The sequence below is a fragment of the Paramormyrops kingsleyae genome, chromosome 8, assembly GCF_048594095.1.
Source record: "Paramormyrops kingsleyae isolate MSU_618 chromosome 8, PKINGS_0.4, whole genome shotgun sequence".
Taxonomy (NCBI): domain Eukaryota; kingdom Metazoa; phylum Chordata; class Actinopteri; order Osteoglossiformes; family Mormyridae; genus Paramormyrops; species Paramormyrops kingsleyae.
The window spans coordinates 5,385,385-5,410,112 of record NC_132804.1 but is presented as its reverse complement, the minus strand read 5'-3'; the positions used below and the strand labels follow the sequence as shown (position 1 = coordinate 5,410,112).

The window sequence follows — 24,728 nt, the reverse complement described above, 5'->3', positions numbered from 1 at the left end:
TGCATAAATACTGATGCCAGACTGTAGTTGAAAATGAACGACAGGTACAGTATAATAATTCCACTGCGCATCAGAAAATATATCAGCAGAGTCATTTTAACTCCAAAATGACAAGAGCAGCTGTCTGTTTAATGTGAGGATAGCAAGAGGTCTGGTAATAAAAAAAGACTTTTCCTTTTCCATGTAGCTATGACCCCAAATTAGCATTAGCCCCCAAATGGCTAATGCTAATTATTTGGGACGGTAAAGTGTGGCATGAAAAAAAAATACAGGACTTGGTAGGAGAAGCTGACACATCACTTTTTACACATCCCAATAGGTGTGGACATGTAATAAATAAAAATATTTAAATTAATGGATGCCTAACTGGTGAATTGTTATTGGAATATCATGCTTTGAGCCACGCAATAAACAGGCTACAATACAAGAATGGAATCAATTTCAATTTAATGTCTTTGTTTCTTCAGTTCATCACCAAACAATACGCTCACATGTTAGTAAACAGTAAAAGCTGCTGCTTTGTTCCAGTGTTATTTATTTATGTGTTTGGCAATAAGGATTAATGAAGTTATTTTACAGAAAGTGTACTCAGAAACACATGCTTTAGATAAGCAACTGGTAAACAGGGTCAATTAACCACCATAAAAAGTCTCCACTCACTGAGAAATGAATTAAATCAAAAATATTTAGGCAAAACAAAGAGTTTGACAGCACATATTAGTGTGTGTGTGTGTGTGTGTGTGTGTGTGTGTGTGTGTGCGCGCGCATATATATATACACACACACACAAATATATATATATACATAGACGGTGGCAATAAAATTTAGAGAACAAGAGACGTTTTTGTAATATATAAAGTCACAGTTTAACTGAATTCACAGTTTTTCTAACATGACTATAGAAGTTTTTAATAATATTGTATCAGTGAAAGCTATGCGACATAACAAAAAAAATAAATGGTTTAAACAGGAAATTTGAAGAGGGCATGCAATCAAAATTAGGAGACAGTTATTTTTTTGGACAAGAAGCCTACAAATAAATTCTATAACCTTTTTTGATGGCTACATCTTTAGGAAATTAATAAGATGAATAGAGGCCCTTGTGTTCAGTGACTGGCATATCGGTGCCCACGGGACACAACCACCTTCTCACACTGCTTTGACTTGATTTTGGTTCCTCTCGTATTCCAGTTTCTTCTACAATTTGGTAACTGTAGTGGGTTTATCTGCCGTAATTTTGTCATCAGTTACCTGATAAGGTTCAGATCAGGCCATTTCATCACCTGCATGTCCTCAGCTTTGAGGAGTTGCTTCACCCACTTTGCAGTGTGGTAAGGGGCACTGTCTTTTTTGCAGTGTGGTAAGGGGCACTGTATAAAAATGGCTGGCTGACTGGCTGATGCTCGTAGGGAAGGAACCAGATGTTGCTGAAAGTGGTTCTGGTTCTCATTAGCATTCACTTGACCATGTAGCCGTATGAGAGACATGACTCCTGCAGAGAACATACCCCACCCATGACACTTACCCCTTTTCTGACATCTTCACACGCTTTTGGTGGAGTCTTTCCACAACTCAACACCACAAATAATGTTTCCCACCTGAACCAACTAAATTAAACTTGCTTTCATCACTGAAATTAACTTTGGACCAGTTCTCTTCTGTCCATGCAACATGTTTCTCAGCAAAGGGCTGGTCTTGCCTGTTCATTCTTCTTGCTGATGTGTGGCTTAGTCACCACCGATTAGGCTTTCAGTCCATATTATAAGTCTCCTTGTCCACTTGTGTGCTGGTCATATGTGGGCAGCCAGCCTTTTTCCGGACTCAAATGACTTCACTTTATTGTAGAGCTTCAATATTTGAGAAATGAAGCTCTTGGAATAACTAGCTCCTCTTCCAGTGACTAAGAGGGTCATCCCATCGGCCTTCATCTGAATGACCTGATGTCACAGGATTTCGGTCACCTTAGAGAGTTTCACTATCTTGCAAAATGCCTACCAATGTTTTCAAGTAGATTGGGGTTGCCAGATATTCAGAGATATTTCAGATTAGATCCAAACACTGTGAAGTATACCAAATCGTTCTCTAATTTTGATCACACGCCTTGAAAATGAAACAAAATGAAAACTGATTAAAATACATCTCCTCCATTCATGTTAGAATAACTTTGAATTCGGATAAGCTGTGACTTTGTATATTACTTGTTCTCTAATTCTGATCACCACTGTGTGTATTTGTGTGTGTGTGTGTGTGTGTGTATAAATCTGCAGAAGCCGCAGAAGAAAGTGAGACCACTCTCATGGGAAAGGGAAACATTCAGTGCAGGTGTGAAGTGCACTGCTAGGACAGTGTGTATCAGACCCATAAAATCCCATATAGTAAGGAAGAAGCCCTTCATCAATGGAAAAGAGAGAAGATCCAGGCTGCAGTTTGCAAAAATAAAAAAAAACAACATTATTCACAGATACTCGCCCATAAATTGAGAAATGAGTGAAACAAAAAATTGTGCCGTGGTCTCTTATTTTTCTCTGCAGCTGTATATATTACGTAATATACATGTAGTGAAAAATATCCAAACTGTGTTCTTCTGAATTGATTTATATTCAAATAAAAAGGAACAACAGTACAAGTACTATTAAGGCAGTGTGTAACCAATAAACAGAAATGCCAGGTGATGAACAAAGTACTATACTACAGCTAAAATCTCACACATACCTAAGCCAAGCTACGTGCAACATTTTTTATTGAACCAACATATACATTACTTGCACAAAGATAAAAAGAACTAGGAGTTTTAAGATTAGAGAGCGATACAGAATTATAGAATTTCACTCGTATGAGAATTTTGATTCACCCTCCTCAAAACTCGGAACAAATTTTAAGGTGAATATGACCCCTCAAGCAAATTCCTCAAAGTAAATAAAGAGAGATATCCAGCAGTGTTTAGGCTTCCACCATTTAGAACATGTTAGCAACACAGAGTTTTGTTCATATATGATCACTGTAAATGTTTAATCATGTGCCTGTGATATAAATGCATAACCTTGAATCCACGTGCCTTACCTATTAATGACAATTGCTTGTCAAAGTATAACTAATATTATATTAATTTTAGAAAATTAAGCCATCCATTGATAAATATAATCTCTACTACCAAAGCACAGCAACAGGAAGAGTTGAATACCAAACCATAATAATGTTCATATCATGTGTAATAATACAATCACAACTGTCTAGTTGGTGTTGAATGTAGGATCATGTCATTTGTAACAGCATCTGCAGAAAAGTTATAGGTTACCTGTGAAACAGAAAACAACTTAGACCGGGTTAAAAGTCAAAAACAAGGAGCTGTGCTCGTTAAAAATGTAGCAGTGCATCTTCTGTTCACACCTACATACCTATGTCAGAATGGACTGAGCTGCAGACTTAAAGGCCAACGTGGTGATGTCATTTATAAAGGAGCCCTTGTTCATTCCTTGCTGCAAGACAAAATAGGTTAAATTAGCTGGTGTCCTGAAGTCTCATGATCAAGAAGGCTGTTAACCTCACAGAGAGCTTCATCTCGCCCAGTAGAGATAAGTCACTCTTTACTCGCACCACCACACCCACCCCAGGATCACCAGGTACAGCGGTGGCAAAATTGGCAACTCAAATCCTGTGAGCTTATCATGCTCTGTTTAATAGCCCAAATTGGTCTGTTTGGAATTTATTTTCACATCAGTGGAAAAGTTTCTACAACCGACCAAAAGTTCTGCCCAAAAGACTCCGCTGAAATGCCTAATTTTGAATCCTGCCTGATTCTTAAAAAAATCTGTGGGATACATCCCAGCTGATGTGGTCAGAGCTGGTTTTACCACATCGCTCAGATCTTAGGTTTCAGCACCACCCAACACGAATACAAACGTATTCTTTAAAAAAAAAAAAGCTACATCCAAATTTCCCAGCCTTCACCTCACTTTAGATCCCCTCCCTTCATTCATCTAAACGCCATGTTGAGACATGAGCAGCTCAAGCTCAAAATAATACAGCCACTCCCAAGATCTTGTCTTAGATTTCAGCCGTGCAGTTGGCAGTCTAAGGGCCATGCCATGCAATACATCAATTAGGGCTTGATAATGATTCACCCAACTGGTGTCAAGTATTTTCAGCTATAATTAAGTGAGACACTTAACAGAGCAGCCCAGCCAGTGACGCCAAAATACCAAGCAGCCATTAACGGCTGGAGTCTTTACAGGAGAATGTTTATAGTTTGCATGAGGTAGGAAAATACAGTCAGTCCATCCATCCATCCATCCATCCATCCATCCAAGCATCCATTTTCTGTAACCATGCCTTATTGCAGGGGTCTGGAGCCTATAGGTGTGAGGCAGGGAACAACCCAGGATGGGGTGCCAGCCTGTCACAGGGCACAAGGCAGGGAACAACCCAGGATGGGGTGCCAGCCTGTCACAGGGCATACACTCACACATCGTTCGGTCACACATGTACACCTATGGGCAAAACTCCAGTTAATTTCACCATGTTCTTGGACTGTGAGGGGTAACTGGAGATACCCAACAACGACACGGGTAGAACATGCCAACTCCACACACAAGGAGCCACAGCAGAGACTCAAACACCCAAAGGTGTGAGGCAACGGTGTTAGTCATAGTGCTGGCCCTCCTAATACAGTCCCCTCTCCAATTTTGTCTAACCTACTTAATCTCTGGATGCTCCTATTGGCCAGAGAGCTTAAATATAACTTTGCCAGGACCAATACCTTTTTTAGGATGCTCTGGGTATCCTTTTCTGCCCAGAGACTATGAAGTAGGAGGCCTGCAGCCTGGCTGGAGTTTGGGAAGTATCTGCGAAGGAAAGGAAAAGAATCATACAAACAACACGTTAACGAAAAAGGCTTAGTCAGCGCTAAATCCTTAATGTTAATCATCAAGTTGTGCTGGCATTACAAGGGCATCCTTGTATTCCCTGTTAGCTGTCAAAGACTCACACTTCAACACCTCCATGCACACATGCATTAACCCAACAGCTGAGTGCACCTGTTTTTGCTCAGGTCCACCAGAGAGTTGATCAGAGTGTTGTTCAGCAGCTTCTTCCCCACTTCAGGCTCGACCTTCAGCAGGTTGCGGATGGTGTGGCAGGCAACCATCATCGTGTCATCGGTGTTTGCCGGGTCAGTCGCCCCGGAAGTGAGCACACTGGCCAGTCGCGGTAGGGCATGCCGAGCTGTCGAGGAGAGATGACGGCAATCAGGCCCTGATCTCCTCATTCACTGACTGGATCAAACTGTCTACCCTTTTTTTAAAGCCAACAAAGAAACACAATCTGACAAAATGTCGCTCGCTAAATAGCTGGCAAAAATGAGTAATGAAACCTGCTCTTAATATTGTATGACAGCATTACAATGGTAGTTCAGTGCATTTAGCTTCTGCCTGAGTCTGGTATTTGATAGGTAATACAGCCCATTTTCATTTTTCTTTTACTTTTTTTTACTGTCCTTATACTGTTTTACTTTCCTCCCTTCCCCCAAGCCGTATATCCCAGCCTAAACAAACTTTGCAGTTGTGACCCAGCAGTTTCACCACTTTTACATCCCTTATTTTAATAATTCAGCATTAGCATTTATGTTAGCACGCTGAGTGGATTTGGAGTGGATTTGGAGCACTTTGGAGCACTTTGGAGTGCTTTGGAGTGGTTTTCGTGGCTTTGACTTCACCACAAACCTCCACCACAGGCAGCTGTTCTGGAGTAGAAAAGTAATCAACAAAACCGTGGCATGGCTAATTACTTTAACGAAGAATACCGAGACATCATAAGATTAGATTAGATCCTTTTATTGTCATTGCATATTAGTATACAATGAAATTCAGTTTGAAGCAAACCATAGAACTTAGTAGTTTAAAATTATTTAAATAAATAATTTAACAATAGTGAGGTAAGAAAGAGAGCTAATAAAATGAGAATTGCATCTTGTCTTTAAAGTGCATCTCAGTGACTAATAGGTCTATATCAGTGACATCAGAGTATACCAGCACATTACATCTTAAAAGTCCATATAGTAATAAAGTGCATATCAATGATTATGAAATCCATATCAGTAACCTCACATTGTAGTTATGCATCACGTCTTGCTACATACAATGTGCTGTCACTGATATGGATTTTATAATCGAGAGGTCTCGATTTGATAATTCAGCACACATTCTCTGTTCTGTAGTCATTAGTAGTGTTTTTTTCACTTGGTTTTTATGTACTTATTTAAGTAATCATAGACACACATTGTCAAGATGCTGAAGACTTTATTTCCTGAAATTGGTTGTGCAGTGAGCCATAATAGATGCTCTAGACCAGTCTTTCCCAAATCCAATGCTTAGGGACTCACAGACAGCCCACATTTTTGCTCCCTCTCAGCTCCCAGTAAGGAGAAAAAATGTGGACTGTCATGCAGGGAGTGAGTCCCTGCGTGGCTGGACGAGCTACGCGAGTGGCTGCAAAATGACTCGTCTCCTCCGTCAACTTGCTACACATTTTTATGTTCCTTGCCCCTAGATTCATAAGAACATAAGAACATAAGAACTATACAAACGAGAGGAGGCCATTCGGCCCATCGAGCTCGCTTGGGGAGAACTTAACTAATAGCTCAGAGTTGTTAAAATCTTATCTAGCTCTGATTTAAAGGAACCCAAGGATTCAGCTTGCACTACGTTATCAGGAAGACTATTCCATTCTCTGACTACACGCTGTGTAAAGAAGTGCTTCCTTAAATCCAGTTTGAAATGTTCTCCCGCTAATTTCCACCTATGGCCACGAGTTCTTGTATTTGAACTAATGCTGAAGTAACTATTCGGTTGAACAGCATCCAAACCTGTTAGAATTTTATAGACCTGGATCATGTCCCCCCTCAGTCTCCTTTGCTTGAGGCTGAACAGATTTAGCTCAAATAACCTTTCCTCGTATGACATTCCTCTAAGACCAGGAATCATTCTTGTGGCCCTACGCTGCACCTTTTCTAAGGCCGCTATGTCCTTTTTAAGATATGGTGACCAAACCTGTACACAATATTCTAGGTGAGGTCTCACCAAGGAATTGTATAATCTTAGCATTACCTCCCTTGACTTAAACTCCACACACCTGGAGATATACCCCAACATCCGGTTGTCTATCCTTGTTTATTATAGTTCCTTGTGTTCTTGTATGATTCCTTGTTTTGTACCTTGGTCAGTTGTCTTGTTTGTATCTAGTTTTGTAAATATGTCCTAGTTCACCTGATATCTGTTTGTCTCCAGTAAAGTCCCAGCCCCTAGTGTTTGATTGTGACTAGCTTCACAGTGTAATTGTAATTGGTCCACACCTGTCCGGAATCTTACCCTTGAAATCTGTGTATATATGTGCCTGCCTTTGCCCTTGATCCTCAGTTGGTCATGGTGTTTGTAGCTGTTTCTGCCCTGCATTTGCTCCCAACTTTGTTCCTGTATGTCTTTCTTGCTTATGCTCCTTGAACCTATTTGGTGTGAGATTCTCCTTGTGTTTTTTCCTAGCCTGTTGAAGTTCTTGAATAATTAACCTGCCTCAAGCAAGCAAGCAAGAACAACTGTGCTCAGTCGCTATGTGGATCATCCCTTTATCCTTCCAACACGTCCATATCAAGTCTTAATGCCGCAAATGCACAGTGGCGTTTTACGATATACTGCCGATACCACAATCAGGGTCTATTAGCAGAGGAGGTGGTGTCGGCCCTTACCCAGAGTGCTTTGGATGCGCGGAGACCTTGACAGGTTTCCCAGCAGTGCCGTGGCTGTCTTCTGCAATTTCGGGTTTGAGGACTGCAGCAGTGGCGCAAAACTCTGCAGGCCGTTCAGCTTCTGGACTATGGTCTGGCTCATCACGTTGGACACCTACGGACATAGGGACCTGTGTTAAGGCTGAGGAAGCGGACCAGATTGAGAGCAGTTGGGTCGCCACCGTCCTCTTCTGCACGACTAGCCTCTCATGATGCCAAAAAAACAAGCGTGCGACTGCTGGATGATGCCTGGGGAAGACCAGAGCCAACACATCTAAGCTGACTTCACTTATGCCTCAACTGAAGCAGGGAAAATCCCCTGGTTTGCAGAATGAGGTCACCACTGAGCTCTTGAGCACCGCCCCTTACTCCCAGTTGCCCCAGGGACTGGTTGACCCTGCCTTCTCCAATGCTACATCTGAATGGAAAATGAGGCCATTGCTTACAGTTCCCGTCTGAGCTGTCAGGTTCTGCAGAGTCCCCATGCAGGCCTCCAGTGTTGACTCGTTCTGGCTGCTCCCCAGGAGGTTCAGGTAGGTCTGCATGGTCGAGGAGTGGAAGAGCCGGCCTGCCCCTTTGGGATTGTTGTCCTCCATTACCGGGTAGTCAAAGTAGCTCTATGGTTAAATGCAAAGGTAACAAAGTTACTTCTGTGAAGTTATGTGGGCTCTGTGTGCGCAGACCTGCTGTTATTATCAAAGGAATAATGTGGACTGACTTAGAGACTAACCAATTATATTTATACTTGACAATCAAGTGATTCCTTCAATAACGGCAAAATCTGCTTTTTGTAACTAAATGGATTTAGTTTTGTTTTGCTAAAGTGTAACACATTTTCTAGAAATGCAGGGTCTCTTAGGTTTATTTTTAAAGGAAAGGGGCTCAGGGGCATAACACCAACATATATTAATTATAATCTATGCAAATAATGTCCAAACCCAAATACGAGGATGACCCGAATGGAAATACTTTATACCCTAAATGTAAAATGCTGTTACTGTCTGGCCCGTAAGTCTGACGTACCTCCTGCTCAGTCTTGCTGCCCTGCTGGCTGAAGCAGTTCACAGACGAGGTGTTCTTCTGGGCAGTGCTCCTGGCCGGGGGTGTGGCGAGAGCCGTGATCTTACTGAAGAGCCCCGGTGCCTCTTTCTCCAGCTGGTAGGTTAGGTTGTGCAGGATGCAGACGCAATTCTCCACCGACTGCCGGGAACACAGTAAGTCAGCGGGCAGATTCAAGCTGGAGAGGTTCCGAGCTTCCAAAAGCGGCAAAGAGGAAGGAAACCACAAAGGGACACAGCTGGACACGGTGGTCTGACTTTATTTTTGTCAGACGTCTTATGAATAGATAACAGCCACATTTCTATCCTTTTATACTGATGTACATTAGTGCAACTACGGCATTTGCAATTATTTTTCTGCAGCAATATTTTTTCTTATTTTGATATTGATTTAATGCCTTTGCCATACTAGAAAATTGTAAAAAACATTACCCCCACCCCCCCCCCCCTTTCTCTTCCTACAGCGAATGTTTTTTCAATCACCCAGATATTACACAAATAACTGGTGTGTCTTAAGAAGTTTATCAATGGAACTCAGCGAAGATTAAGAAGCAAGGCTAAAATTTAAGGACAACAAAGACTCTATATAGGTTTTAAGAGATTATGTATTTTTTACTGGGTCTTTCAAAATAGGACTAAATTCATTATTAACATATAATGAATAAAGAAAAGAAATGAACAATTTGACTGAGCATCTAAGTTCTTCGTGAAATTACTTCCCAAAATACCAAAGAACCATCAGATTCTGCATTTGTTGGGGTTGCCATGCTACTGTAGCCTAATTGATCTTTTGACATTTGATCCCAATGACCCCAAACTACACAGACAAAATGTACTTGGTTGTATAATTCAGGCACAGGTGTCAACTACATTAGTAAAAAAATATATTTCATGTTTTAGATTGTTATAATATGCAATGCTTTGCATCATTTTAAAACACTGCCAATCCCCTTTGAGAGAAGCTGTGTGACACACAAACACCTTTTCTGTTACCCACCTTGTCGTCCGACCTGTCGGCGTCTGCACACGCCTGAACGTAGCTTATGAGGGAATCGATCAGCCCACGGCAGTTCCTCATTGCCTGCCGGTTCTTCTGCTTGTCGGAGCTCAGGTTCCTTAATCAGAAAGCGACCCATTCAGTTAGTCAATGTGCAGCACAGAGTGAAATCTGTGTCACCGATATTTGACTCCAACCTGCTTTTTCGTGTTTAAAGAGGCCGGTACCGTGACTTGATCTGGCTTCCTTTTTCATAAAAACAACAACTTTGAAAAGACCGAGACGTGTTTGTTCAACCACTTGACAACACATTAGCAGAAAAAACATATTCCTCTAACTGCAGAATGCTTGTAAGAGAAAAAAAAACTGACATTAAAATTAAGAGGCATCTTTTATAATTTAAACAGCATTACAGACAGAGACTGACATACCTTGTATGCAAGTATATTTTTGCAGTTTAAAGGTTAAACTGTGTGGTAATAAGGCCACAGATGTGCATTTCTGCTGTTATAAAAAGAAAATAACACGCAAATCAACCTTTAGACTAAGAACAATACAACCTTTAAACTAGGGCCTGTATATATTCAGCAGCTGCTGTTCACCAGTTTCTTGGTTGCTGTTGAACTGTTCTTGTTTATGAATTTTGACATTAACAGAAGAGTTTTTAATACCCATTTGCAATATGATATGCAATATGCATGTATTGAATTTTGAATTTAAATTTTTATTCAGTTACATACATACACACACATGCATATTGACCGAAAACGTTTATGCTGAGGCTTTTCATTATTATACCTACCCTTTTTACATAACATTTTCCATTAGGTAACCCTTTCACTATGATTTTAAACTGCATTCATGTATTATATTTAGTAATGTTACAAACAGCTACACGACAAGAAAGGTCAGACAGAGCTGTACCCTGTGAAGAAGGTCTTCTGATGGAAAATGGCTGTGAAACACCAAGCAAGGGCCTCACCTCAGACAAGCTGTTGTGTTGTAAAAAATCTCAGGGTCCATGTTGTCGCTGGTGTTCTGCTCCGACATGCCCGCATATGGCACCACCACAGTATCCGTCAGGACAGGCATGGCGGTCTGGATCAGATCCGACTTCAGATCGTCCGATGAAGACAGGTTCCACAGGAGACCTAGAAGGTCCGGTAACGCCGTGTCGTGAGATGACATCCCACCCCCAAATTCCTCTTCAAGACCCAGGATGTAAACACACAGCGGCTGAATGTATCCACTGCAAACACTATTCACTGAATGTATCCACTGCAAACACTATTCACTGAATGTATCCACTGCAAACACTATTCACTGAATGTATCCACTGCAAACACTATTCACTGAATGTATCCACTGCAAACACTATTCACTCAGTGTCTAGACAACGACTGCAAATATTTGACAATCACAATTTTGTTCTTTAGCATTAACTTAAAATTTTCTTTAGCATCTTTGAGAGCTTCTGAACCAGCCTAACAGTCATTCATATTTGACAGGCCCGGTTCACAGATTCCGATACCGATTCCCTTCACGCGTCTTTCACTTCATTACAATTTCAAATACAATTTCAATTTCCCTCAACGGTTTCTCTTCCCATATCTTCAGCTTCCAGAATCTTCTGTGCTGTTCATTTGTATAGAACGAAAAAGGTAACCTTCTATTACTTTGCTCATAATTCCACTTCCTTCATTTCATTAATAATTAAATCAAAACAAGGTTTGTAAATGAGAATAAATGTCAAAGAGTAAATTATTAAATAGCGGATATTTTCAGTACTAGCAGTTATTATCGACGTATCTACAGATATTGCCAAATCAATATATATGTTCATTAGAAATTAATAATTACCAAATGAGCATTGATGGTTTAAAATACATTTGCATCCTAAATATTCTGCATCATTCCAGGTTCATAAAGTCGCACATTTAATTTGTATTACTTTCCTGCACCTTTGAGTTTGCCTTGTAGCACTAGCATCCGTGACGCTAAATGGACTGATTTCTCAGGCTCCAGTTTAGAGGCCCACCCTGCGCCGGCTCCGCCTCTCTACCGCCCCCTACCGGTCAGCTGCTTCTTGGTCTCGTCGGAGTCGGTGCTCTTCAGCAGCGCCAGGGCCTTGCCGATGCCGCCACACCGCTGCACCTCCAGCTTGTTGGCATTGTCCTTGAAGACCAGGTTGCGTAGGGCACTGGAAGCCGCCTCCTGAACCGGGGGGCAGGAGCTCTGAAGCAGCGACACCAGCGAGGGAATCCCCTTCAGCTGCAGCACCTGAGGGGGCATCACAGGCACACGCTTACTATAAGGAGGCATGTGGACGTGCGATTCGTGCTGAAGCCTCTGCTGGACCCGCAGATTAGCATTCATGGGCAAGTCAGCGCCAATTCAAGTCTATCAGAGATTTTAAAAGGACAAGAGTGGAAGTGAATACTGTTACAAAAAAAGACATAATTTACATTGATTACTGCATATACAGTAGCTATCAGACAGTAGGTGGGGTATTGCTTTGACACATTGGTCTGCTAGTTTGTGTCTTAAAATCCCTAGTTTGAGGTTGCTGAGATGTTTGATCAAAGTACTGAACCCTCAGTTAGCTTGGTGAAACATCCAGGGTGAAAACCATTCATTTTTATAGATGAAACCATAGATGAGGTCATCTTTTATACAGTTTAACATCATGTATAAAGTCATGTGTGTTACACCGTGGCATACTATGTGGGATCTGACTGTCAGTCTGTCCTCTGGGGCAGTGATTCCCAACCCAGTGTGCAGCCTCCCGCCTCCTCCCCCCCCCCCCCCCCCCCGACAGTGTTTTTGCTCCCACCCAGATCTTTCAGGGATCTGGGTGGGAGCAAAAACATACCTGAGTACCTGAGGACTGGACTGGGAACCACCGCCCCAGGGCCAGATGAGTGACACTATCCTGGTGATTCACCAGGACCACGTCTAGTCCACATCTCACCTCCTGCTTGGCTTTTGGGTCACTGTAAGTGTTGTGCTGGATGAACGAGGCCCCATAGAGCTGGAACTTCTCATCCGGGCTGGTGAGGAACTCCACGGCGTCCTTCACACTCATGTCGTTCTCCTCCTTAAAGCTAAATGCACGGAAAAATCAAACTGATGAAGCGTTGTTTGCGAAATGGATTTAAAACCAGCCAATTGCCTAAGAATAAAGTATAACTGAACCGTGAATCAGAATATAGCTACATGTAAATATTTATGTTACAATATCAGATTCGAATCAAGGGGGTGTTCCATGAAGCAGGATTTCTTGTTTAGCCAGATAACTTTAGTTTGGGCTAAATGGACTTTATTCACTTACATTTAGCCAAGAGTACCTTAAATCTGACAATTATCCAACTAAGCAAGAAATCCTGCTTTGTGGAACGCCCACCAGGTTACTATACTATACCAAACATGATCTTTCTTCGTCAAGAAATTCTTGGTGTCTGGGTGCCGCTCAATCCACAGGAACCGAGAGAGAACCTGGCTTTGTTGGGAGGTCTAACCCCACTCACCTACTCTTGGCCTTGGAGTTGGACTCGGCTTTGGTGAAGGTGGTCTGGCTGAGGATTGGCCGGGTGGGTGGGTATCGGGGGCTCACAAGCTGTGGGGGGGGTGCCAGCTCTGGGTTGCTGCGAGTAGGTTTCATCATCATATTCCGTGCCGTTCCACGGCCGTCCATGGTGCTGAAACTGTGGTTCGCCTTGGCGTACTGGGTGGAGCTGATCCTCTGCTTCCCCATCACCTGCTCTTCAGAGAAAGCGCATTTTCAGCCCTGTCGGTACCACTGCTCAGAGAACCGCTCACCCAAAGAATCACCTTGCAGCCTGAATGACCCCTAACAAACGCCGTGTTCTGACGAGACACCAACAGAACCCGTATGAAAGGCCAGTGTGATAAACATTTATAATGTTCCGATAACTGGAGAGCAAAGAAGAACTGGATCCCAAAGCATTTTGCTGCCTTTAATAGCCAAACAGAAACACATCTCAAAGAAAGCGGCTCGCAGCGTGATTCTCGGAAGCTCACCAAAACAATGGCCACTGAGCATTACGCTTCTCTTCTTAGTTATTTTTTTTAATCGCCTGCGCACAGTCCTGGGTAGATTCCCCCCCCCACACCCCCACCCAGCGGAGGTGACTCGGGGTAACACCGAGCCGAATGTTATGAACTGGAAGCGAGGCGACGCCCTTCAGAACGAGATGGGTGGAGGTATGAGAATCTACCGACATCTGCTAGGCGGATGACATCAGCGTAATGCATCAGGGGTGACATCCAAGCCTTTCTCAAGACAGTAACCCAGAACCTACCCCTAAGGACCTCAAGACGAGAAATGTAGTTCAAAAGTGCTGACTGAAAAGCAATTATTAATTGCTGCTTATTCGTAAATCAACAGTTGCATTCTTTACTTATTCGTTTGTGCATTTGTGTAGCCCAATGCCCAGCACATTATCTATTCATCCATCTTCACTCCACCATACAGGATAGCGTCACAGAATCCTGCACATTATTAAATTAAATTACATGAAAAATTAAATCAGTATCTGGATTATTTTTCAGTAACTGTTTATGGGATCTTATAAAAGAGAGGCAGTCATTCCCTTGGACTGTAAGTGCACTCTACACTAACGAATACAGCACAGTATAAAAATGCTATGAATTTCACACTAGCAGGCGAAAATAGTTTGCAGTTGTGAGCATCTCCTCACTTTACCGGTGCATCAACATTTTCTACCAACAACCTGGCCTCCTCATCTACAGTATGGACATATGTATGTGCTATTTGCTGATCTTCTTGATCTCTCTGTTGGCTTCGGTGTCGGCCTACATGCCATCCTGACACCTCAACACGGCCTCGTTCAACAACAGCGTGACCGCATCGTTAAAGGGAGCAGCTGGAGGGCAGCTATTGGCTCACACTAGTGATACATTCTGCTCATGCTTAAGCCGTCCAATCAGGAATGCAGGACATGTTTTTTTTTCTTGAAATTGTAATGCATTTACTGCATCAGTAATTATTGTTGTACAAAAGGTAACCCCTGACTAGGATTTTCTGACATTAAATGAGCAATGTTTTTAGGAACAACAGAATTTGTGGGAATATATAATAAATGACAATAAAAGAGGGGAAAAAAACAACTAATAGTCTGTGATTCATCAATGATGGCCATTGAAACAGGAGGGGAAAATAAATCCATAGGAGCCAGAAAACCTCTGTCTTCATAAGACCTGGCCAATTCCCACAATTACTACAACGGGGAAAATGGGCAATCACTACAATTACTACAATGGAGAAAATGGGCAATCACTACAATTACTACAACGGGGAAAATGGGCAATCACTACAATTACTACAATGGAGAAAATGGGCAATCACTACAATTACTACAACGGGGAAAATGGGCAATCACTACAATTACTACAACGGGGAAAATGGGCAATCACTACAATTACTACAACAGGGAAAATGGGCAATCACTACAATTACAAAATTAAAAATACATCTAGAGAGAACAATTTCCAGAAGACGCACCTTCATTCCTTTCAGGGATCCAGTCAGGCTGCTTAAATTGATTTTTGATGAGATGTTTTTATTGAAAGAGAAGCTTACTGGACCTGCATGATACATAAAGAGAAAATTATCACACAGATTAGAAGATGGTGGCAGCACGTTAAAAAGCATCTTTGCTGTTGAACGGAATTGGTTTTAATTCATTTAGACAGAATACTAAAGAACTTAATAAGCATGTTATAAATATTAACAATATCTCTAGAAATGTGGAAGATTTTGCAAGTCTTTTTGAAATACTGCAGCATTTTGGGGTTAAATCTATAAACTCTTACAATTTTGTCCTGACAACAAGACTGTAGAAGAACTCACAATAGCTTTAAGAAAACTTGAAATTACTGCAAGAAAGAATACCACATATTTTTAGACATGATAACTAATTTAACATACTCCCTTCCTTTTTAGAGGTTTTTTTTAGACAAAAATAAAAAATATTGCATATGTTAGCATTTATAAAATTACTGACTATTGAAACATGTCTTTTTAAAAAAATGCTGTATGTAGGAACAGGGGCCCCTTCAAGTGGGGGTGGGCCCCTGAGTGACTGGGGCCCAATCAGTCTGATTTCAAGGGGGGCGAACTCCTTAACAGCACCCCAGGGTAGGAATTCTCTTTATATGGCTTTCAAGATGAATTACTTACCAACCACTAAATATCACATAATTTCAACAAAAACCAATTACTATATTAATTAGTTTTTTTTATAGCACCTCTGTGAAAGTCAGTGTCCTTCACGGACCCAAAAGTGTTACATTTCTGCTGATACATGCGAAACCAGTAGTATATTATTTGAAGATAAACATTTAAACAGTTGATAAAATATATATCTATATATAAATATTTATATTGCAATCAGTGGAATTTTAATAGCCTATATCTAATTATATTGCAAGTCATTACAAAAGACACAAAAAAATCCTCCTCAAAAAGAAAAAAAAACAACAACTTGTATATCTACAATAAAAATGCTGCTGAACTTCGGAAAATTAATTGCTTAGTGCAAAAAAAAAATAAAATGCATTAGCAGGGAATACGTAAAGTTGATTACAGGTCTACATGCAATAACTACGGTCTCTGCTGGCCGGGGTGTTAATTCAATTTTACTCAACATTTGGTTACAGGCCTTTTATTATTTTCTGTCTCGATATTTAGATATGCAAACAAACCACCAACACACGAAACTTTAAGTAATGACATTATTCAGTTTTAAAGAAGCTGGTGTTTGCAGAATAATGAAACAAATAACTGAACTTTTGAAAGCTTTGCGGTATAAATTAATCTGAAGAAAACCATACATATTACATATATCACAAATATACAGTCAGCTGCACAATATACACCACAACGTGATTTTGTTTTTTTTAGCAAAGAAAGTAGCGCAGTCTTACTGGAAGGAGACAGTGACCCAGAGCCGCTCATGCTGGACTTCGACCTGCGCCTCATGGTGTAGACCTGATCCATGACGCGCTGCTGCCCCGTCCTCAGCTTGTCATCGGACGGGACGGCGAGGGACGTCTCCTGCACTTGATGAAGTGGTACAAACGAGCGCAACGGCTCATTCGACACGACTAAATTCTTCATTTTATTCTGTTTCAAACCGTTTTTCTCCTTTTGAAAGTGAACGATCCTGTCTGTCATCCGCAATCTACTTCCCACTTGTCACACTTACACTCAAATGAGCCGAGAGTGATACACCGCGTCCTTGCCAGTCCCAGCCAACGCCCAAGAGACTTGGCAGAACACCTCCCACTCCTTTTGCATTCTCTATGTTTCTTGGTTTACCGCAAAAACCTTCGGCATCCATTTCTAAATCTTAATCGCTCACTTTCCATTCTTGCATGCCTTAAAAAACAAAGATGTAACTTGTTTATGCATAATGTTGTGTTCAGCAAAAATTAACATATAAAATTGATATACGTTGCTTATTCTTAGAATCTATACATAGCAGAACTCCACCCATGCATCCATCCATCCATTTTCTGTAACCGCTTATCATATTAAGGGTCGCGGGGGGCCGGAGCCTATCCGGGAAGCTACGGGGCATGGGGCGCCACCCCATCGCAAGGACACTCATACAACATTAACACAAAACACAATATTTTAATGAACCAAACAAGCAAGAATTATAGCGAAACGTTAGCTGTAGTTTTAAACCACTGACTTCACATTTCTAAGTATAATTCAATAAATTCCCAAATGTGGCATCAGTTGCGAACTTTAGGCAGCGTGTTCCGGCTGCCATCTGCCGGAGGCTGTTTGAAGTGCACCTCCGTAGCGATGGCGTCCTTTTGCTTTGCTTATCTCGCCGCACGTCTTGTTTCCGCGTAAATTGGTCAAAACAAACCTAGCAAACGTGAAAACATTTTGAAATGAAAGTTTCACACCCACACTCGGCTATCATGTTAAAGATACGGACATTTTAATTTTTTCTGTTTGACTATGAAAATTACAGGTGTGCGGTACCTTAATTGGTTCTGGGTCCTTCTCCTGTCTAAGAAGAAGGAAATATATATTAAGCACAATGACATTTATGGTTCCAATCCAAAGTGATACAAGATGCTCCAGCATCCACTGAAATAAAAGTTTCTAACATAATATACATGCGTGACGCAAAGCATTTCCAATTAACCTTTTCTTTCTGCTGTTTCACTTCCAAAATTAAAATTTCTAAACACATTACTAAGTCAAAAAAAACCCTGATCTTCATAAACAGTTTAAAGATAAACCAAATTTCCTTCTAACCCGATTTTTAATCTTAACCTGGTAATACAAAACATGGGAGAGATGAGAAAATTCTTCAGGAAGATTAGAAATATCAAGGACACCAACCGTCCATGGAAGATGGGCCTGGTTAAAAAAATAAGGGGGCTGGAAATTGAGAGAAGCAAAAGATATTAGGAGTTGGTCAGAATATAATGTTCTAACTGAGCTAGAGCTCAAAAATCATCTTAAAGAGGTTGTGGAAAGCCTGAAGAGAAAGTGTGGAATTCCAGCAGAATGCAAGATGGTGCTGTTAAAGTGCTGCTCACAATTTTCAGGCTAATCTGGAAAACACAATAGTGACAACTGGTATGGAAAAAATGCACTTATATTCCAGTTTTTGCTAGCAAGGTAATGCTGAGGATCCTGCAAGCACTGGAGATGAATCAAGGAAACAACTACTGTGTGGACCAGTGTCAAACGACCCATTAGGCATCATGAGTGACCACTGCTAGGGCGCCATCTTCTGAGTAGGCACTGCCTTAGGAAACCAGCCCCATGCCAGGACGCTTTGCCACCAGCATGCCCAACTTGCCACCTGCCTGGCATGTGGAGCATGTAGAACACCTAAAGACGCCGCAAAAAATCATGGGTGTAAAATGGGGGGGGGGTGGTTGAAACCAATCAAAACTGGCTAATGCAAGTCACGTCTTCCCCTAAATGGGCAGAGACCTCAACCCCCCCCCCCCCCCCCCCATGAGGCTCCACATACAAACAGACGCCAACTGCAGTTATGAAATTAAAAGCCGCCTGCTTCTTGGGAGGAAATATGAACAAGATATCAAACCGTGATGACACTGTGAACATAGACATCAGACAGTGAAGACACTGTGAACATAGATATCAAACAGTAAAGATATCGTGAACATAGACATCAAACAGTGAAGATACTGTGGACATAGACATCAAACAGTGAAGACACTGTGAACATAGACATCAAACAGTAAAGATATTGTGAACATAGACATCAAACAGTGAAGATACTGTGAACATAGACATCAAACAGTGAAGACACTGAACATAGACATCAAACAGTGAAGACACTGAACATAGACATCAAACAGTGAAGATATTGTGAACATAGACATCAAACAGTGAAGACACTGTGAACATAGACATCAAACAGTAAAGACATCATGAACATAGACATCAAACAGTAAAGACATCGTGAACATAGACATCAAACAGTGAAGATACTGTGAACATAGACATCAAACAGTAAAGACATCGTGAACATAGACATCAAACAGTAAAGACATCGTGAACACAGACATCAAACAGTGAAGATAGTGTGAACATAGACATCAAACAGTAAAGACATCGTGAACATAGACATCAAACAGTAAAGACATCGTGAACATTGGCCCCAATACACTGCAAAGAACCTTCAACAAAAATAGTGAACAAAAAGTTACATCCACCCAAAAAAAATAATTTTTACCCTATTTAGCAAACTTCTTAAAATGTGTTAGATAAAGAAATTAAGTGAACTGTACTTTAGATTGAATGTACTTATATGCTTTGATGCTGTACAATCACACAAAGAACATAACATTTCACAGTATTTATTCAGAAAAACCACTAAAGTCCCTACACTGTAAATTGACATAACCATCCTTTAAAATTAAGGAGAATCTGACCAGTATACCTTAAAACTGCAAGGACACAGCATATAATATGCAAATAAACCATGCAATAAAGGAACTATACAAATGCATAAACTATAGTACAAGTGCTAGCAATTAGGTCATCCAGAGAGTAAGAGAAACACCTAAATCTGGGGGACACAGAACCAAAATGCCACCCACAATATCTTTCCAAAGTAGCTCTGGTCTCCAAGGAGATTGTCTTTGCTGAGTAATTGTTGACAGTCCCGCAAAAAGGTATAGGTTTACCTCAAAGGTATTTTTTTATCGTTTGGGATAGTAAATGTTCAGAGCATGTAGAAGACAGATGAGGAGAAACAATGCATTTGGTAGGTCACTGATGGTCTCGATGTTGTCCTCAGACACAACGGCGAATTCAACAGCATCCGTCAGTAAATGGTGAGCAACCCCATGGTCGTCTAAGGAGATCCATTTCCACATCCTTTGTGAAGAACTCTTCAGGATCGGTAATCTGTTAACATTAAAAATAACACTAGTTTAGCAGGGATGGTGTTATTTTGGAAGAGCACTGTAATGTTGTAATGCGGTAGGTTGTGTTGAGGATCTTCACCTTGTGGTGGTGGAAAGGCTTGTGTGTTCCTATAAATCCAAGAGTGATGCTGAGTGATGCAATAGCTCCAGGTTGGGCCACCGTGGACAGTAAGGACTAGGGGGAGGTACCAGGTTAAGCACAATCCAAACATAGGTTTGAAGGTACATGTGACATTTGAAATACAGGGAAGCTCTGTGTAACCTCACTCTTCTGAAAGTCGCCTTGAGAGAAGCCACTTGCCACTGGAACATTGGGTGTTGTGGATAAGTCCGTGGTGGAAGGATTTGCAGGCCCCCTTCTCCACGTTAAATCCTCATGTAGCTCAGGATTCCACTGTACAGGCCCTCTGGCAATGGGACAGGGCAACTGGGAGCCCAGACAATAATGAACACCAATAGTATGTGTGTCTCTCTCTCTTAGAATACAAACTTATTATAACAAACACAATCTTACAGTCGAAACACAAATACAAGACTTCATACACGCATCCCAGGTCTGGCCCGACGACTTTTCGATCAAAAAAATGTATCAGTGACCCAGGTTATGTGTGCAGCTAATTGCTGCACTGACTATCGTGTGATCAAAGATGGGCATAAATACATCAAAACCATCTTGTTATAAATGAGAAATACTTGCTCATCATCCATCCATCCATCCATTTTGTGAAACCGCTTGTCCTATTCAGGGTCGCGGGGCGTCTATCCCGGAGGCTATGGACGCAAGGCGATTGTTCATCAAATTTAACAACATAAAATACAAAACACTAGTCAGAGAAAAGGTATTTAATTAAGACAGAAGTGACTTGTAATTTAATATGACTAATATGTGAACCATTACAGCCTTAGTAATGTGTAATATTTACAAAATACACTCACCTAAAGGATTATTAGGAACACCATACTAATACGGTGTTTGACCCCCTTTCACCTTCAGAACTGCCTTAATTCTATGTGGCATTGATTCAACAAGGTGCTGAAAGCATTCTTTAGAAATGTTGGCCCATATTGATAGGATAGCATCTTGCAGTTGATGGAGATTTGTGGGATGCACATCCAGGGCACGAAGCTCCCGTTCCACCACATCCCAAAGATGCTCTATTGGGTTGAGATCTGGTGACTGTGGGGGCCATTTTAGTACAGTGAACTCATTGTCATGTTCAAGAAACCAATTTGAAATGATTCGAGCTTTGTGACATGGTACATTATCCTGCTGGAAGTAGCCATCAGAGGATGGGTACATGGTGGTCATAAAGGGATGGACATGGTCAGAAACAATGCTCAGGTAGGCCGTGGCATTTAAACGATGCCCAATTGGCACTAAGGGGCCTAAAGTGTGCCAAGAAAACATCCCCCACACCATTACACCACCACCACCAGCCTGCACAGTGGTAACAAGGCATGATGGATCCATGTTCTCATTCTGTTTACGCCAAATTCTGACTCTACCATTTGAATGTCTCAACAGAAATCGAGACTCATCAGACCAGGCAACATTTTTCCATTCTTCAACTGTCCAATTTTGGTGAGCTCGTGCAAATTGTAGCCTCTTTTTCCTATTTGTAGTGGAGATGAGTGGTACCCGGTGGGGTCTTCTGCTGTTGTAGCCCATCCGCCTCAAGGTTGTGCGTGTTGTGGTTTCACAAATGCTTTGCTGCATACCTCGGTTGTAACGAGTGGTTATTTCAGTCAAAGTTGCTCTTCTATCAGCTTGAATCAGTCAGCCCATTCTCCTCTGACCTCTAGCATCAACAAGGCATTTTCGCCCACAGGACTGCCGCATACTGGATGTTTTTCCCTTTGCACACCATTCTTTGTAAACCCTAGAAATGGTTGTGCGTGAAAATCCCAGTAACTGAGCAGATTGTGAAATACTCAGACCGGCCCGTCTGGCACCAACAACCATGCCACGCTCAAAATTGCTTAAATCACCTTTCTTTCCCATTCTGACATTCAGTTTGGAGTTCAGGAGATTGTCTTGACCAGGACCACACCCCTAAATGCATTGAAGCAACTGCCATGTGATTGGTTGATTAGATAATTGCATTAATGAGAAATTGAACAGGTGTTCCTAATAATCCTTTAGGTGAGTGTATACCTCTTACCTGAACTTTAAATAAAATAGTAATTTTGTGATTTACCTGTTATAGTGTTAACTGTGAAATGCAAAATGACCTTTGTAACATTAGTAACGTAAAGAGAGCTCAACAGGCTGCACCTGCGGCAGCAGGTTGCGGTTGGCGGGGGGGGGGGGGAATGGAGGGATATTGTGGTTCCATCTTCCGGAACCACGATATGAGACTGTGAACGTTTGTGTTGCGGTTTCGATCTCAGTTTCAGAACCTTTACGCCCACACGATTAGTGGCTGTGGCTGACGGATGTGTGTGTGTGTGTGTGTGTGTGTGTGTGTGTGTGCATGTGTGTGTGTGTGTCTGCTCACTCATGGACACACAGCAACGCCGCCTTCTCACGTGTCACGTGATTTACTTGCATGTAGCCAAAAATGGTGATAGGCTGTATTTAAAAGTCTGGTGATGAAGGTTATTAAAATGACCGGAAATAAATAAATAAAATGACATATTTTATAAAATATTTTAAATACATAAAGTACAATCTCTCAAAGTATTATGTTACAAATTACATATATTTTTTTTCCATCCAGCAAAATACAGACATATTTAAAATTAAATTCATATTTTAAATACATTTTATTGAAATACTGCCCATCTCTGCTTGTGATCAGATCACAACTCAAGTTTATGTTAACAATCGGGTGAAAAAACTTAGGAAAGAACTGTGCCAGATGCAGCATCACTCTGCCGCAGACCCCCCCTCACCCTGCCGCAGACCCCCCCTCAGCCACCTGATCCTCGCCGCTCCTACCCCATCTGCAGAAAGATCTTTGACTCCAGGATCAGGGAGGAAAATTGTATAACGTGTATGATGCTACTTAGACGACAGGCCCATTCGATTATTTTTATGTATTCTGAAGGAATGTCTGAATATTTCTGAGATACACCTCAGTTTTTTACATATGGTTCATCACTAGTCCAAGACAAAAAAAGATGCACATGCATTTGCAAAGGCATATAAAATACTCAAACAAGCCTTCACTATAGATTTGCCATAAATCACTATTAACTAGTAAAACTAGTGGATTAGTTTTTAGGTGATTACAAAGAAAGAAACCCAGAATCAGACATTACTATTACATTAAATAATTCTCATGCATGATGGTATATTGATCACGCACATTTAAAACATCTTAAATACTGTGATGCCAGGAGGCTTAATCACTTGCAGACCAGCATGCATATAAATGTATAAATACTTGTGTAAATAATGTCCGTGATGAGATGTAGTTAGCTCAGTGCAGGGGAGTGTGTCACGTTCTTGTGAAGTGCTGAAGATCGTGTTCTCCGATTTTGCTGTGTTGGCAATCCCCTACCCCCGATGGTGTTCGATGTGTAAACTTTGACTTCTCTTGTCTGTGCCCTTTCTGCTACCCTCTGGCAGCTGTGCCAAATATATGTGCTTGACTGTTATCTACGCCTCTGCATATCGATTAAGGACATCTCACCACATTGCAGCAATATTTTATGTGTACTTACTAAACAGATCTTCCATTATATCTTCCCAGACTGCGCCGATCGCTGACAGGCGAGTGAGCACGAATCCTGTTAAGGATGACCCTAGCAAAGACCTTACCCGGCACTGAGAGCAGGGTTATCCCTAAGGACCTTTCCATCTGCGACTCTCCACGGAACAGATTCTTACGTGCATAATACTTCCATTCCTCTCTAGGCAGGATGTGAGTTACCAGACCATGTCACGTGCTCAGAGATTCCTCTAACTAACACCTCCTTATCTTACCCCGGTCTCCAGACCCATGGGGACCGACACAGACCTGACAGCCAGCCCTGTCCGTGCCAGTGATCTCTGAAAGTTAAATTAAGTGAAATTACACACCAGACTTTCATACAGATTTCTCTTTTATACAAATATCTGTTCATTTACATTTTTATTTACATTTATTTATTTGGCAGATGGTTGTAGGTTTTGTTTTTGTATTTTTCATTTTTTTAATCTGGTGTAGATATTATAAATAGTTTTTAATTAATCCTTAGAACACAGTAAACACATGAACAATACACCAAATGTACAAGTGATATTAGGGTGAAGTTAAAGTTTGTCTCTGAAAATAGACAATATTATTTAAAGATGTTTTGGAAGGATTATATTTATTTGTGAACCTTAGTCAGCTTTTTATGTTTCATATTTTCATATTCATGAAATTCATATTAATATTTTTTTTTTATTTCTTTGTCGGGGAAGGCCATAACATTGAAAATGGCCATAGGA

At 41.2% G+C, this 24,728-nt stretch overlaps 1 protein-coding gene and 1 long non-coding RNA gene across 4 annotated transcripts; both read right to left on the bottom strand.

Moving 5' to 3' along the window:
• Positions 1–430: 430 nt before the first annotated feature.
• Positions 431–17,122, bottom strand: LOC111853092 (plakophilin-1-like). 2 transcript variants are annotated; one of them, XM_023829659.2, is made up of 14 exons: positions 16,799–17,122; positions 15,375–15,457; positions 13,357–13,586; positions 12,801–12,933; positions 11,902–12,109; positions 10,812–10,980; positions 9,830–9,947; positions 8,798–8,974; positions 8,221–8,391; positions 7,736–7,889; positions 5,034–5,220; positions 4,757–4,841; positions 3,396–3,476; positions 431–3,295 (listed from the first exon to the last, which is right to left on the bottom strand). In XM_023829659.2, the coding sequence occupies exons 1-13, from the start codon at positions 17,046–17,048 to the stop codon at positions 3,396–3,398; spliced, it is 2,046 nt and encodes a 681-aa protein (XP_023685427.1). In that variant the 5' UTR covers positions 17,049–17,122; the 3' UTR covers positions 431–3,295. The 2 variants fall into 2 exon arrangements, with proteins under 2 accessions (XP_023685427.1, XP_023685433.1); XM_023829665.2 differs by lacking the exon at positions 16,799–17,122 and having other exon boundaries at positions 13,357–13,591; positions 15,375–15,455.
• A 2,597-nt stretch (positions 17,123–19,719) lies between these two features.
• On the bottom strand, positions 19,720–24,203 carry LOC111853596 (uncharacterized). 2 transcript variants are annotated; one of them, XR_011992475.1, is made up of 5 exons: positions 23,978–24,203; positions 21,002–21,079; positions 20,576–20,735; positions 20,388–20,483; positions 19,720–20,288 (listed from the first exon to the last, which is right to left on the bottom strand). It is a non-coding gene; the product is annotated as an uncharacterized lncRNA (long non-coding RNA). The 2 variants fall into 2 exon arrangements; XR_002840491.1 differs by having other exon boundaries at positions 20,576–21,079.
• Between the last annotated feature and the right edge of the window lie 525 nt (positions 24,204–24,728).